The sequence below is a fragment of the Synchiropus splendidus genome, chromosome 18 (assembly GCF_027744825.2).
Source record: "Synchiropus splendidus isolate RoL2022-P1 chromosome 18, RoL_Sspl_1.0, whole genome shotgun sequence".
NCBI lineage: Eukaryota > Metazoa > Chordata > Actinopteri > Syngnathiformes > Callionymidae > Synchiropus > Synchiropus splendidus.
Window position 1 is genome coordinate 4162155 of NC_071351.1, and position 16246 is coordinate 4178400.

The 16246-nt window shown below is 45.2% G+C and overlaps 1 protein-coding gene across 1 annotated transcript; it reads left to right on the forward strand.

The window, feature by feature from the left end:
- Positions 1 to 101: 101 nt before the first annotated feature.
- Positions 102 to 14126, forward strand: LOC128749772 (ankyrin repeat domain-containing protein SOWAHA). Its single transcript, XM_053849682.1, has 11 exons — positions 102 to 434; positions 2308 to 2369; positions 2582 to 2824; positions 5260 to 5316; positions 5555 to 5668; positions 7048 to 7050; positions 8675 to 8810; positions 9030 to 9128; positions 9426 to 9581; positions 10055 to 10150; positions 10742 to 14126. The coding sequence occupies exons 1-11, from the start codon at positions 305 to 307 to the stop codon at positions 10918 to 10920; spliced, it is 1275 nt and encodes a 424-aa protein (XP_053705657.1). The 5' UTR covers positions 102 to 304; the 3' UTR covers positions 10921 to 14126.
- Positions 14127 to 16246: the final 2120 nt, after the last annotated feature.

A 16246-nucleotide genomic window follows, 5' to 3' on the forward strand; every position in this document is an offset into this window, starting at 1 on the left:
GATAATAAAATATTAATATTTAAAAATGACTTAATATTCGGATTCAAATGCGGCCGCGGAGAGTGACACATGTCACGACAGTGTTACAAGAGCGGAGCAGAAGGAAGAAGATGCTAAGATGGCGGCGAGTGAAGGGTTAACAGGAGGAGGCGTCAGCGAGTCAGTCTGGGTGGAGAAACACTCCGCGCTCTCAACTAATTAACCGAGAAGACTTCATCATGAGTTACAGAGAGATTCTCCTGCAATAGTTTGTATTTATCAGCAAAGGCATTTCCTCGGCTAGCCTGGTTAGCCTTGAGCTAACATGAGTGACGTCAGTGAGCAGGCGCTGCTGGACTACTTCTCCGCTGGAGGGAACTCTGGAAAAGTCAGAAATGCAGATATACTCAAGACATTTAAGCCTTTTATCGGTCACAGTGACCCGCAGTTACGTGGTGAGTAGAAGAGTTGTGAGGAATACTTGTGTGGCTGCGCCTGTTTTTGTGACAATTATCAGTAAAGAACATCCGAGATGAGTGGGCATTTTTGCTGCATTACGTTCACTTTAAACATCTGGTCGACATTAAAGCGCCTCCAAGTTTGAGAAGGAAATACAAGTTAAAGTCACGAGCGAATACACGAGTGTGGAAATGGCCAATAGAAATTAAAATGTTGCTAACAACCCCACGGAGATTCGTTTTTATATTTCAGTTTGACAGCCCAAAACCAGGCATAAATGTGAGGCTTCCCTAGTGGCAGTGGTCAGTACCTCCAGCCTGGGCACAGCACGTTTCTCTATAGGTTGTGTGTGGGAGCTGCTAACTCTCAGGCGTCTCAGCGTCAACGTTTCATCGTGTGGAGTGACTTAATCTTCACCATGCAACTGTGCTACTACGTTCATGAGCCCCATTTTGACTGGGTGAGAATGAAGTGTTCTGTTCTCTGGTCACATGACAACAGCATTGGATCTTTATTTGGATATGTCAACAGGAAGTAGAATGTGTGGGAATGGGATTATTTACTCAGAAGATTCCTGCTCTCTGGCGCTGAAAACCAGTCCTCCAAAACAGTCACCATCCTGCCAGCAGTAGTTACCGTGTCGTTCCATGCGCCCACAGCGCAAGGCAAGCCGCCCTTGTCTCCAGGCCTTGGCTTTGCTATAGGCGCATGCCTTTGTGTCAACTTTGTGGCGTTCAATTCTACCCCAGCTCTCTGTTGTGTTTCAGTGTTTCAATCATTTTTAACTCTCTTGTCAATATTTCAAAGGGTGCATCCCAGCAGTGTTATCCTCCATCACTCTGGACTGATAAAAACACACCGCTGAAGCCCTTTGACCAGATGAGACCTGAGCACTCTCAGTTTGGGAGTATCTCTGGCCCAGTCCGGCTCAGAAAACAAACAAAAGATGATTCAATCCTGTGACAAGCCCTCTACCTTTGACACCCTCGCTCATCCCCGACCTCTCGCCGTGGTTATCCACTGTGACCTTGTGTGGTTTGGGCCAGCGTGTCCCGTCCAGATGCTAAGTCAGCACTGCAGTTGTTTACAGCAGTGGGGGAAAGCTGTGCCAGTTCTGAGCCATCTGACATGTCGGACCAATTACAAAAGTGCTTCCCACCCTTCTTTTCAGTCCGGCCCAACATGTGGCTGCAGCTTGCCCTGTCGTAATTGTGATGATCGTCTTTTAATCATAATTAAGTCCACATGCATGGATGGCTTTAGACCTTTTAATGAGGCTGCTGTTCCATCAGATTGGGGCCACGGTGCGAAATGCAGCTGTGTTTCGTCTGGGTTAATAGATAACGTGAAGAGATAGCTCGGGTGTTCTGCCGTCCATACAGATGTAAGAGGCAGCTTCCTACAAGGCTTCCTGTTGTTGTGAGTGTGCAACTGTCTCGTGTCAACTCTCTGACCACACCAGGAAAAGGAAACGCCCGCATGTCCGTGCACAGAGGGATGAATGGAATACCAAAGTTGGGAAATGTGCACTTGGTGCTGTTGTAAACAAGTGCTGTGCTCATGATTTGTTGGGAATGTGTTCCAACAATCGCTTTTCCAAGACCAAGAGTACGATTAGAGCGCCTCCTTGAACAAATGAAATATCCAAGTGGGGCCGGATCTGCTGTCAACTCTTCTACTTCATCCAGTTTCACTGTTGACAGGGTGAAATTAAACTGTTAAACAGTTGACTGCGCAGATCATATGACAACTGACAAAACATTTGCAGTGTCTGTCCGAGTTAATTAAAATATGCTCTAGATTCTTACTGAATTCAGTTTGAAGTCGTTTTTACTTCCTTCATTCATCACACATTTCTTTGTCTTGCAGCTAAGTACAGAGAGGAATTCAAGCTCATCATTGACCGGATTGCTGTGGTGAAGTCGGAGAATGTGAGTTGGTATCCAAACCCCTCTGTAGGAAAGTGTTGCTCATGCCTTCTAATATTAGTGGGGTACAACCTGAGCAGGAGAGCTACTTTTAGAATAACCAAACCAACATTGCCTTGTTCTTGTTTGCATCTATAGTTCTGCTGTAGTTGCCCGGAGCTGGTGTGATCACCAGGTGACTCCCTCTGGACTTGTCTTGTCCTCCATTTCTACAGGGTGAGAAGTTTCTCTTCCTGAAGAAGAAATACCGGCAGCTGCTGCAAGAGCGAGGTGGCAGAGCAGACATGATGGATGTGGCTGAGCAGAGACATTCAAGTCCGTCCAGGACGCTGGCCGTTGCTCAGTGGGAAGTGACGGACACCTCCACCTGTCCTCCTCCGACCTCACCTCCTCCGTCTCATCTCAAGGATGCTGCAGATGAACAAATGTCCGGTGGAGAAGCGGAGAGCGCGCCAGAGGTAACAGTTCTGTTTATAAACTAAGCTGTGACTGAACTGTGCCTTTCATGAATTGTGTATTTAGATTCCAAACAAAGACACTCTGTGCTTGTGACAGTTGTTATTCTGTGCAGACACTAACACACCATCTCACCATGTGCAGAGACAAGGAGCCTTATATAAGTGATGGCTCTCTAAAAACATAAAAGCACTTAAAGAATGAAAATAAACGGCTTCAATGCATCATAATAATCCTCTGGACGAACCTCCACATATTGTTTCTGCTGTTAAATTCAGCGTGTAATCTGTGGTTTTAATCTGTCAGATGCGCAGAAACAGGCACATTATCCAGTCATCTGAGTGTTGAAGGGCTGAGAACACTAGCGCTGGTTCTGCTGGGTCGTCATGGAAACTGGTCGCACATAGGAACTGACTGAAGTTATTGTTAACATTTTTATTTTTGGACCACCAAGAGAGTTCAACAGACTAATTGATGAAATATATTTACTGTGTTATTGTCGTCACACAGGCTCCGCCCACAGCTAAAGCTCATGATTGATTTGTCACCAGTGATCAAGTAGTCCCTCACTTTAGCCTTAAAAACTATGTCAACATTTTACACTGTTAATGTATACTTGTGTCCATCTGTCCCTTGTTGTGTAATCTGTCCCTCGACAGTGAAGTCCACGACATAGTGATATGTTTCGCAGTAGTAGAAGTACTGATATTTTTCTTCACTTCTTCACAACATGAATGTGGATGGTCCTCCTTGAGACTCTTTTTAATAAGGGAGGTCCAAAGTAAAAAGTTAGAGGAACTTGTAATCCCTCGGGCATCCAGCAGGTGGTGCTATCTGGATTATTAGCTGCATCTGCAGCCTCCTGTGAATTTGAGTGGGAGGCGCAGTGGGGTGGGGGTGGGGTGCAAATCAGCATTTAAATGAAACGCTTTGTTATCATGTTAAGCAGCAACATGTTGGAACTCATTAGAAAGATAATAATCATTTGTAGTCATTAAAGACAGAAACACAGAGAAGATATATGACCTCACGCACCTCAGCATCTCAGGTGTGTTCTGCTCCATTTGGTTCCTTTGGAGGGTACTGAAGGGCTGAACGTGTCTGCACACTTGGAAATGGACAAACAGCACCAAACTCTAAAATTGATATCTTTAAAAAACCCTTCCCTTTCATGGTTTGTTAGTGTGCTGTTTCGTATAGAAACCACTGTTACACCTATGGCCCTGATGACCAGTCGTTGCCATATATGCAGTGTACACCACCGTCTTTTGAAAATAAAACGACTGCTGGAAATAAGTTGCACAACAGATATTTGCACAAACTAAATGGAAATGAGCACTGCTAGCTTTCCCCATGGAGGGACGCATGACGTCAATCTCATCTAAATATGTAGTTTGTAAAGTGACAGCGAAAATGACCATTTCACTTCAGAAGAGTTTGATGCAACCAAAACAAGACACTCAATCACAAATTTGTTCTTGAAAATGAAGATGACAAACATAACACGGCAGGTTCAAATTCAGCCGCTCATAAACAAACAGCTTTACATTGCCGTGCAGTTTGTCCGGATGACACACAGTTCTGATTTCAGTCCTCCACAGTAACCAGGCCTTTCAAATGAACTCTCTGTTAGCAGGGTTCTCTGCACCTGCGACAATCAGTTCCCCCAGAACCAAGCAGTGGTGAGTGAGGAAAGCTGGATAAACACTCTGCCTCCACTTTTCATGTTCAACACGCAGACGTGAGGTGGTTTGTGCTGCAGACATGAAAGAGCGGCGTGTTTAACATCGTTACCTTCCTGAGATCTGAGAGCAATTTACACTCACAGAAGCCGGAGAAGTGTCGGAGTTCAACTCTCAAACACAAGCCAGAGTGCTCAGGTGTTACTCAGGACCAGGACAACGGCTGTTGACGACAAGTGGAACGCACCATGTGACTTTGTCTACATTGTTCCCTTCTTATTTTCTTACTTTGTTAGCGGGCACTTGAGTGTCCTCATATCTTCTTATTACATATGGAACTGTCCCTCTGTAAGCTGTTGCTCCCTGAACCTTTAAAAATGAGAAAAACTGTATACACTGTTGGACGCTGTCTTGTGTTTCGAAGCCCTCAGCATGGCAAGCGGTGTCATTTTTCTCTAAATCAAATGGAGAATGCAGTCAATGTTTTGTGTTACTTTTCTCCCCGAGTGGGCGACAATAACACACCGTTGTGTTGTTCTTTAGTTAAATGGCTAATTGGATTGTTATTCATTAGCTGCTAACGTGTGAAACTACCACCTCTGCCTCGCTGTCTTACTGCCTCTTGAGCCGTCTCACACCCTTTGGTCGCGTCTTCTCGGCAGGAAGGGTCAGACTGGTGTGACCATCTGTGCGATTGTGTAATGCAGAATAAGCATTTTGTGTCATCGCTGTGTCATAATTCAACTGTTTTTCAGTCGGAGTCTGAGCAAGACGAGGAGTCTACGGGAAGCATGGGCTCTGCGGCCGTGGCTGTGAGTATTTTAATTCCTCGTGCTTCACTCCTGGGTGGCAGTGCGTGCGGAATACACACTCTCACCTCCTGTCACTCAGTGTTGTTTCGTAAAGCTTAAAGTTTGTGGATCCACACAATGAGTCAGTCGCTGGCAGGAAATGGATTAGACAGTTGAAGCCTCAGTGTTATCAAAGGAGACCACAACAGGATGTTGACTGTCAAGTGTTTTAAATGTGTGTGTGTTTTTTTGTGGCTAGCTGGACCCAGTGGAGAAGGAGTGGATCTACTCAGCGGCTGGCGCTCGAGTCCCCCAGCTAACTCAGCTGCTCCGAGAGGACCCCTCACTGGCCAACAAGAAGGTGATCATCACAGTCCCAATATGTCCTGACACTCACGCCGGAGACATTTCAGTAGGCTACTGTGATAAAATCTGTTGACCACTCAGTGGCGTTTGAGGGCTTGTGTTGTTTATGGATTTCTGGTGTCACTAAGTTGTTACTAAGAAACTTTTGTGTTTTCATCTTTTGAAACCAGGACTTCACTTCGGTAAGTGCTTCACCTTGTTTGCATGCGCTTCTGTAGCCAGTAGAGTCTGTGTTGTGCCCCGCCCATCGAAGTCCATCGAAGAGATATTTTCTGCTTCTGTTTGTTCTGAGTCAAACTTTCATTTTCACTTTTGTTTTCCAATCTCCCTCTCTCTGGACGGTGGCCGTGACCATCAGGGGGTAAGTGTCATCCGCTCCATGGCTCCTCTCACTTGTGATGATTCAGGGCCCCACTGTCCAGTCCAGACTACAGAACTGCACACTGCAGCTTCCATGAGGCTCGCTGTGGCCCTGCCGGTCCTCTGAGAACATCCAGATCATGCATTTCAAAGGTCCACTATCAAACGGATTATGAAAGATAGCTTTTTAGCCTCTGTGGCCCCCTGACAACCCAAATCCCTTTATTTGTCTCTGTGTGCGCTTAAGAGATTTGAGCTCATGTTTGTTGTCCCTCCCCTGTGTCACAGTTCTCACACCGTCCTGTGGCCACGGCGGACCACCTTCTAAGAGTAGCCCTTAAGCCCCTGCCATCCCCACCCGGACAAGATAGCACGGCCGCCATTGAAGTGTAGGGAGCTGGAAGGCGGTCTGGGGATTAGGCAGAGTCTTAATTCCTCACAAAGACTTCACCTACTTAAAGATAATCTGAAAGTAATAGAGCAGGCTGGGATTAATTGTAGAACAATGCCGTTTGTGGCCTGGGAAGGTGCTAAGTCCCCCTTGGGCCTCTTTGATGTTCCCCTCAGCTTGTTCAGCAGCGCTAGATGGCGTTCACAGATACCTCACCTCAAATCCCCAAAAAGGGGACTCATGAGAAGCAGTGCTATTTGATCTGCGTGTTCTGACGCTGCACAAGTTTCGGGGCTCTTGAGGGATTATGCTGCTTCCTGGGTCCTCTTGAGTGTTTCCTGCTCGGCCAAATATTTGAAAGTGTTGCAGTGAAGAAGAGCTGCAGCTGACTGTGGTCAGTGTAGTCAACATACGCGTCTGCTAGTATTGGCACGCTGCAGGAACACACATGGATAAGCGCCCTTCACAGCTACAATCTGACACTTCCTGCTCAAAAGTACGACCATTTGGACACTTAGCTTGATGTTTTTTCACTGTAGATCTGATCTGAATCTGGTTTTGTCAACCTAAATCTGTGTCTTTTCCTGTTTCCCCTGACTCCTCCTGCCTGCTGTGATGATCGTCCTCCATCACAGTTTGTAAGTACATCACTCTCCCATCACTCTTCTCCATCTTCCTCCACTTCCAGTGTCCCACACACACTCACCGGGGAGCATGTGCCAGCGGATTGGACAGGTGGGGGCGGGCCGGGGGGCACCCCGGCGTGCGGGGACAGTAACGCGAGACGCAGGAAGGGAAGACGCAGCATCCTGTTCCGCCTCGTTCATCACCCGGGCTCACTGGGAGACCTGTCGCACCGCCGTCACACTGCCCCCTGACCAATCCGTCTTACCACGTGACAGCAGTCAGACAATAGAGAGAGAGACACTTGAGCCAGACAGCGTCCGTCAAAATCTGTCTCACGCATGTCTGACACATAGTTGTCACTCCTCAGTCCCCTCACAGGACGGAAGTGTCTGTGTTCCCAGATGTTGCTGGACACTCTGGGTCTGTTGCTGTCTTCATAATGCAGCTCAGTCCCAAAATGAACATCTTCATTCCCAAAACATTTTCATTGGTGTCTTATATACACATTATCGAGTGCATCGTCAGATAATAAAGCCTCTGATTCCTCTTGACTCCAACTAGTTCCTCCCATTCCATTTGATGACTGCAACTGTCAAGCAAATTGCATTGCAAAATATACATTGTGTGCATGTCTGTTGCTCCTCAGATTATTTCATGTTCAGTGGAAGTGACAGGTCTGAAAGACTAATCAAAACACAGACATATACGCATTAAAGTCACAGGGCTTTACAACAGGAATAAATTCTTAGCACTCATAACTTGTTTCCATTCCAAACGTATTGGCAGCAGTGCAACCTTTGCGGACACACTTGAACTCGCAGTTCAAGTGTTGTGTGTCAGTACTCATTCTCGAGTGCTCCGTCTTTGATTGTGCATGCGAGGGTCAGAGTTGAAGGGGATGGAGGTGGTTATGTTGCCGCCTCCACCTGCTGACACCCTGCAATTATGCAGCGTTAAGTGTTTCTGGAAAACGGCAGAGATCACAGTCGGGCAGGTGGATGTGGTTTAGTGGTGACCCATGTTTTCTGTGGCGTCCATTACTGACACACCAAACACGCCAGCAGTGGGCGTCTCTCGCTGGCTGTCGTGTGCTGACAGTAGTGCACTGACGAGCGGGTGGGGTCCCCCCTCTGCGGGTCACACTAACATCATCAATCTTGCCTCTGGTGACAGGGCCCCGGGCCCCCCAACTGTGGGCACAGAGATGTGTTGTTTTGTAATTAGGCCCACATTTGATGGCAGGAAACCATCTCACTATCCCCAAGTTTGTCCAGCTTTTTCTGCGCACAGCTGCTCATCTCATCCACTCACGTTAATACGAGGGAGAGGAATGAAGTCACCGTCCCAGGGCTGTGGGCCAGCCTTCATGAGGTTGAGCTCTTCATGCATGAGAGTGGATGTTAGACTGATCGAGGAAGTGTGTGTCCCAGTAGTTTGCTAATGTCTTCATTGCTTGGTGATGTCCTAGTTCATGCAGGTTTGGGTCAGGGAAGTCATGAAACTAATTGATCAGATGAAATTGTCTGGGGAATTGAGTACATCAGGTGGAAGCCCTTCTGTGTTTCCACTTCGCTGTTTTGTGGTGTACACTGATATTTCCGAGAGTGACTCATGACTGAAGCTCTTTATTTTCAGACGGCGCTGCACTGGGCCGCCAAACATGGGAACCAGGACATGGCTGCTCTGGTCGCTGAGGCGGGAGCCGACGTCAACACCAAATCTGTGAGAACTTCGCCGCTCAAGATCATCATTATCCATGCCTTACATGGGAGTAACAGTCTCAAACTCTGGTGGCGTTTCAAAAAAGACCGCTTTGTGTTGCTGCAGAAGACCTTGATAAACAGAAGTCAAAACTAGTTCATTATTTTATTTCACGACATTTACCACTTGCAGTGTAGTTCATAGGCCGAAGCTTGGTGTAGGCATGACCTTGACATCAATATTAGGAAGACGCGTCAGTGACGTGTGTGTATCTCTGTGTTTCCTGCAGCATGTGAGTATCTGGACCACGGCAACAAGACTGCCGGCTTCTCCTCGATGATGTCACTCCCCCAAACGGTCCAGCTGTGCAAACGCATGACAGAAGCACGTGCTGTTGAGCCGCAGCAGCGCTCTGCTAATAAATCATGTCATGTCACGTTAATTGTTTCCCAAAACAGAGTGTCTGTGTGCCCCTCCTGGACAGCGTCCCAATTTTCACTGAATTACCGAGCAATTATGTTTTTATCATTATCCCCTGTTGCCATAACCTTTGCTAATTTGTATATTTCCATCCTTGGCCGTTTTCCTTGGCTGCGCGGGTCCTGGGAACCTCCAGGGGGTAAGTCCCAGCCTCTCGTCACCAAGTCAAAATGTCACATGTGTCAGTCAAGTTGAACTCCTGAAGCTTTCTTTGACAAAGTGTCGGGGAAGTGGTTGAGGCTGTGTTACCTTGTCAGAGTCCACTTGAGATGTATTTCTGCTCCACAGGGTTACACACCTCTTCACATCGCAGCGCTACACGGTCATCAGCACATTCTTGATCTGCTCGTGAGGACTTACGGTAAAATCTTCACCTGTGCTCAGGATCACATTTGTTCTAGAGAGAGCCACACTCATCGACACATGCACAACCAGGAAGCGCCTCTTCCTATGTCAGGAGTCTGTAAATATTCACCTCGACACAGGCAACCTCAGTTCCAGACTGAGAAGATGCAGTTTTACTGAGACATCAATCCTGGATATGATAAGTGTTTCAGTACCAGTTAGGACTTTCAGTACGCGTGCCAGTGTGGTTGATTATGTATTTAGCACATGTTTATGTTGTCTCTTATTTACAAACCTTCACATGGTAATATGATCCGTTATCTCTGGCCGCGAGCCGCTTCCTAATCTCATGTAGGTATTTCATTTATCTCTGGACCATCACTGGTTCCTGCTCTAATCCTATTGGTGTTAAATTCCAGAGGGTTTGTTTACCTGCTGCCCTCCGTCATTAGTGTCGGTTTTCAGGGATTTACTTTTTCCTCTTATCAGGAGCCAAAGAGAACCTGAGGGACTACAGTGGACATCTCGCCGGCCATTATCTCAACATCAAAGAAGCAGAGTGTCCGGAGGAAGAGTGCGAGCCGCGTGAGTGTTGATGCTCAGATGCTGATAATTCGCTAATGGTTCTGGATGTTACTCATATTATGACTGCGTTTATCACCTTCACTGTGACTCAATCCACTTTTAATCTATCGAGCGAGTCACATTAATCATCTGCGTGTGCTGGCTGAGAGTGTTTTTCATTTTGTTTCTAAATTTAACAGCATGAATTCACACCTGCTTACACTATTAAAACCTCCTGATGCTGTGTGTCTTTTGCTACCACACTGTAGCCCTTGTGTGGTCACCATAGGTCCACGCAGTAAAGAGTGGAATACCAGTGATCAATTCATGGGTGACCAAGATCAACTGATGCAAGAGAGGAGTCTGACCTGACAGACTCGCTCCAGCAGCTCAGGTGTCAGAACATAGTCACCCCAACGCCCCCTCTTGTTACATGTGTTTGACATCAGTTTGAAACCTGACCTCATGTGAGCCTGTTTCAACAGAGGTTCTGATGTTGCCCCTTAAATTATCTCAGCAGCCACCACAGACACTTATTAAGGGTCAGATCTCTTCACTGCTTTGTTTTCTGACAGCTTATTAAACTCCTTCTGCACCGGTCTGGTGTTGCAGCCTCAGCTTTTCAGGTGACTCAGGCCCGAGAGCGCAACAGGAACCGGAAGTTGGTGTCCTTGTTCCACTCCAAGAAGAAGTGGGGTTCAGCCGAAGACCTGGCTCCAATAGAAGAAGAGCGGGCGTCGTCGCACCAGCTGGCCCTTCCGCCGTTCAGACCCAGGAAGTTCTCCCGCTGACCCGCACTGAGGTGCTGTTACACCAACACGTGCTGCAGCTCTGCTTACATGCCGCTTCAAAATTCACTTCTGCTATTGTGTAACTGATAAGCTTTTACAATTTTTTACTGGTGCAAACTGCCATGTCACCCGGAAGCTCAAAGTTGAAGCGCTGCAGTCGTGCAAGTCTGAAGTAAAACGAGATTCCAGGGTGTAAATAGTGGAAAAGAAGAAACCTGCAAGTGAAGGAAGAAATACTGAAGTGTTGCTTATGCTAAAATGTGTTTGATCTTGTCTTGATTAGAACGGAGTTCCTCATCACACTTCCTTGATATTCCGCTTATCTTCACTTGATAATGTCTCGTTGCTCCTGACCAGACAACTGTTTACAAGTCTGTTAATTATATTAATTGTGTGACCTCATGTAAAGGAAGAGCCTCCGGAACAACGCTGCACTATATTTATGATGTATTTACAATCAAGAAGGGTATTAAACTGCATTTTATATCAACATGCCATTGATGCTGTTGTTGACTGATCAATACCATCCAGCAGCTGCCTGGTGTCTCTGATGTTCAGGGGTGGAGAGTGAGAAATGAAAGTCAGTATCGATGCATTTAAAGAGAAATGATTATTTTATTAACAGAGAATTAAAATGAATATGTCTTGAGATAGAATGATTGAGCGCCACAGTCACAGAAGGTTAGAGTCAAAGCTAGCACGAGAGTCAAAGCTAAAAGTTGAAAAGACGACATTTATGTTCTCTTCATAAAAGGATAAAAGTTTACGGTGAGGAACTGAAAAGCGCTGGTGTTACTGACTCACTGGTCACTCATTGTCCACTCCAACATCAAACTGTCCTGGGCTCTGTTCCTGCCCAACTCTAGAACAACTTGCACTAAAGCTTCTTTTTCGTGCTCGCCTACAATCCGGCCGCTTTCTTTAAGCCTCCTTTGATCTGACTTTTAACTACCTGACTCTGACGGCTCCAGATGGAGCAAATATGGGCCTGAAAACTCTCCATACGGCTTTAACTCCTAATTCCTGATTAGCTGAAAAGGGCACCACTTGCTTTTGGGGTGCTGGATATCAGACGACACAGAGGGGAACACCGGCAAGTGTTTTTGTGCTTCATTTTTGAAGCGGGGATGTTGCACTGGGGGGATAAGAGGGAGTTTCTGTAATAGATACTTATCTTACTGCCCTCAAGCCCCTCAAACAAAGTCCCCCTCTGAAGAGATTATAACCCGGGGAGGGCACATTAACTCTAATCCCATGCTTTGAGGCCTTGCCCCCCCATACCACCCTCTGCCCCACTTATTTCGACCCTTCTGTTGTTTGAGGGAGGGGGGTCACCTTGTATCTGGTGCATGTATGAGCAGGGCCTGTGGCTACACACACACAGGAGTTGTGTATGTGCATGTGTGTGTTTGTGTGTGTGTGCTGTAGGGGGGGTGATTCAATAGCACGCTGACTCTAATGAAAAGCATTGAGGGGTGCATACTGCTGTGTAACTGATTCCTCTCTCTGAAGAGATTAGGCGCTACATTGTTGGTGCGGTTGCTCATTTCCATGAGAGCGCAGCCTCCCACCAGCGACCGCTCGCCTTTGTTATTTTGAGTTGGAAAACACAGAGGCCCGAGTCCCCGGCTTCCTTGTCGCCATTGTTTCACAAATAGGCCAAAATGTAGATGTCACGTCACAGATGCCCAATAACCTCATTAGCTGCTCTCCGTGAGCCCAAACACTCGCTGTAATAGACGTGTGAACTTCAGTTTGTTCACATCAGACGGCGAATTAAGATTGCACTTTGTTTTCACTGGACGTATAATCCGATTATGGCAACAATAACACCATCTCTGGGTATCTCGCCTTCTCCTTTATGACTTTCATTTTACGCAGTGCATTGGGTGATTGTGGCAAAGACACCGGTGTTATTAATAATGTTATTAATAAACACCAGACAAGTCTGCCATGCTTGGATGAAGCCTCCAAACACCTGATAAAGGGCCACTTCTTCCTGGTAGACTGAACCCAGAGCTTCCCCAAACAGTGGCGGAACATATTTATTATTACAATTTTGTTTTCCAAGCAGCATGCAGGTATCTACTAGCACCTAATCTGCTAGCTGCTGGCGGCTTGTTTAAAATGCTTATTACTCAGAATTGTATTGCTTATGCTTCTGTTGTCGTTGACGTACTGAAAGTTGACTTTTTTTTTCGTATTGATTGTTGAATTTTTCCTGAACGAAGTTCAGAATTTGTTGTTGTAGACTGAAGGAGGCCCTGAGAAGGAGCCCAGAGGTTCTCCGGGCAGCACAGTCCAGTCTGAACTGGAGCTCAACAGTTAGCGCCCGTCCACGCTGAGGATCCAACCTGCAGCGAGTTAACCAGCTTATCAACTACATGGATCTCAATGGGAAGCAGCGTCCCAGCGGCTCAGGGTTCGATCCTGACCAGCACCAGCAGCTGTCGCGCCAGCCCGCTCTACCTCGCCAATGCCGCCTGTCACTCACCCAGCAGAGGCCGTCAATCAAGCAGCACCCAGGAGGGGTCTGGTAGGCGGGCCAGCGGCCGGGCCCAGACAAAGCCTCACTCACATTTGCAAGTGGTTTCAGCGCCACCACTGTTTTGGAAGAATGATAGAGTGGCGCTGATAAGAGTAATGACAAAGGAGTGCGGGTGTGGGGGGGCCCAGGCTCTGGAGCGGGGGGTCAGATAGTGGAGAAGTGGGAGATTTTGATAAGATTCACACTTTGTTTACATCCCCACATTTGTGCTGGTGACCCCAGAAATCCCATTAGGCAGGAAAATTGTAGTTCTGGTCGCGGATCTGATCAGATCTGTTATTGTCATGTAAATGTTGAAGAGGCCTGATTCTGCCTGCAAAACACAGGGGGAGGAAATTTTCAAGACTTTATCTCTACTCTGATATTTGCCTCTCATCGGGTGGAGATTACAGTTTTGAGATGCGTTCACTCCCATTAAATGAAGTACACCACTACTTTTAGGACTTGTGTTTTTATGTTTCTAAACTTTCATTGTGTCTCCCATAAACCACAGTTTTCTGTTATAATTTGTTCATTTACCCAACCCTGAAACAAACCCATCACCTGTTTACTTTTTTATGAAGTTGGTGATAAGGTGATAATATTTCTTGATTTGATTTTCCTTGTCTGATACTTCAGTTGCCACAAACTGGACTGGTGATTTTCTTTTCTTTTTTTTTTTTTTAAAGTTAATCAATAATTTATCTTAGGTTTTGTTATTGTTATTAGGTTTATGCTTTTGTTATTGTTATTATGACAGAATGTTTCTTTGCTTTCAAACCTTGTTCTATTAAATTACTTGAACCATTAATCGTAAGTCACTTCATTACATTTCTCTGTAATACATATTTTTGTTAGTTTTAGTTTAGTTTTTAGTTAAATATTTAATTTCTTTTTTATATTAATTATCTCTAAGTTTCTCTTGAATTCAACATTTTATCACATGCATTTTTATCTTTATGAAATTGTGATTCTTTATGATATATTTCATTGTAATTCACTCAACTATTTATTTCTAATTAGACATTGCTTTTCCAGCCCGGTGGTTTTGGGTATTGAGGCAAAAATAAACTAACAAGTGTGAGGCGTGAAAGTCTCTGCAGGCTTTTGTTTGGGTGTTGGCACCTTCAGCCCAGCTCTTTCTAATGACATGTTTGGTGTCTTTGTCAGCAGCAGGTAGCAGCTGATGGAGTTCACACCTCAAACCTTTGTCCTCCTCACGAGCTGCTCTCACTGTCAAACATGCAGATCCAGAAACAGGATCCTCTGCTATCTGGCGTCTTATCACATCCACGCTCGGAACCATCTCCATTTGGTGGCTTGGTAAACGAGCGACATCCTCACAGCAAACACTGAGGAAGAGGATGATGAAGCATCTCACTATTGTTGCTGCTGGACGAGTCATCTCCCCTCCATTCTCTGACTGGCCTGTGCTTTGCTCCTGCCAAGGCCGGACCGAGACAAGTAAGCAATCTTGGACAAGAAAAACAAATCTCACTCAGATGGAGTCAAATGGACAGAGCTAAGGTCAAATATCATGGTGAAAGTCAACAAAACAAGTGGCGACACAACCTCTATTGCGGAAAAGCATGTAACTACATGCTACATCAATTATAATAGGAATACTTTGTGATTCTGCTGTTCCAGCATGACTCCTGTAAACTTGTTATCCAACACTTTTTATTTTGGTATAATGTCAGTCATAAATGTTGAATATTAGCAGATGAAAAATAGTAAGCATTTACTTGGTCATTCTGTAAAATGTTCATACAGTTATTAGTTTATAGTGTCTTATTGTCTTGGTCTGTCATACAAGTAAAAACAACCGTCAAAAAGTCTATATTAGGATTTGATATGTCATGTAAAATTCAAGGGGAATGTAAAACAGCAGAAAAATAAGTACAAAAAAAGTTAAAATTAAAATAAAAAAAATGTCATGAACTATAAGCCAAAAGAACATTTGAATTGTGAATTTATTCAGGTAAATGTGAATACGTCCAACTATTAATGAAGGAAAAGAGCAGTGAGTTTACACTGAGTTGCAGAAACAAAGATCACCGCCACTGAAAAAGGATATTTTGATCTCCACACCAAACACAATTCAGCCACTTGATTCAAACACTCAAGAGACAATTTAAGAGTCATAATTATGGAGATAAGAGGCAGACAATGAGGAGTGTAATCTCACTGATCTCTGTCACACACACACATCTGTTATCTCACAATTATCATATACATTAGCAACACCTGTTTCCTTTAACCCTCAGTAATTGCAACCATTTCAGTTTGTTGTTGTTGTCTTCGCCTATTAACAAATAAAAAGCTCCTCTCTGCGCCCCTGAAGCAAAATAACTCACCAGTTGAATCTGTCTTTATACGCTTCACTTGTAGAAGGGACTGATTTTTACAACTCCAATATCAATCTAAAATGAATTTGTGATGACACGGCATGAAACGTTGCTGGGTTATGTCAACCCCAAGTGTGCAAAAACATTTTAGTCACCTACATAAAAAAAAACAAACAAACTTTCAAATAGAGAGGAAAAATGACCTGGTTTTAATGTGAATTAAAATAAAAACGATCATTATAATATTTAAGCGCTCAGCGACCTGTGTGTTGAATCTTGCACTCACTTACATTCGTATGATGAAAAGTTAATGTAGTTAAAGAAAAGTTTGACTGATAAAATGTCAAATGAGGGGTGGATTAATTAAAATGTAGATTTCTCGGGACGTTAAAAGAACAGCGAGGCTCCTTTGATGGGATTTGAGCCAGTGAAAGCTTGGGAGGGGGGTCAG

Bases quoted from the DNA above. Each gene is read 5' to 3' on its own strand.
- LOC128749772 (XM_053849682.1), top strand. From the start codon at position 305: ATGAGTGACGTCAGTGAGCAGGCGCTGCTGGACTACTTCTCCGCTGGA. The intron at 435-2,307 runs GTGAGTAGAAGA...TTTGTCTTGCAG, and splicing joins CAGTGACCCGCAGTTACGTG to CTAAGTACAGAGAGGAATTC. The intron at 2,370-2,581 runs GTGAGTTGGTAT...CCATTTCTACAG, and splicing joins CTGTGGTGAAGTCGGAGAAT to GGTGAGAAGTTTCTCTTCCT.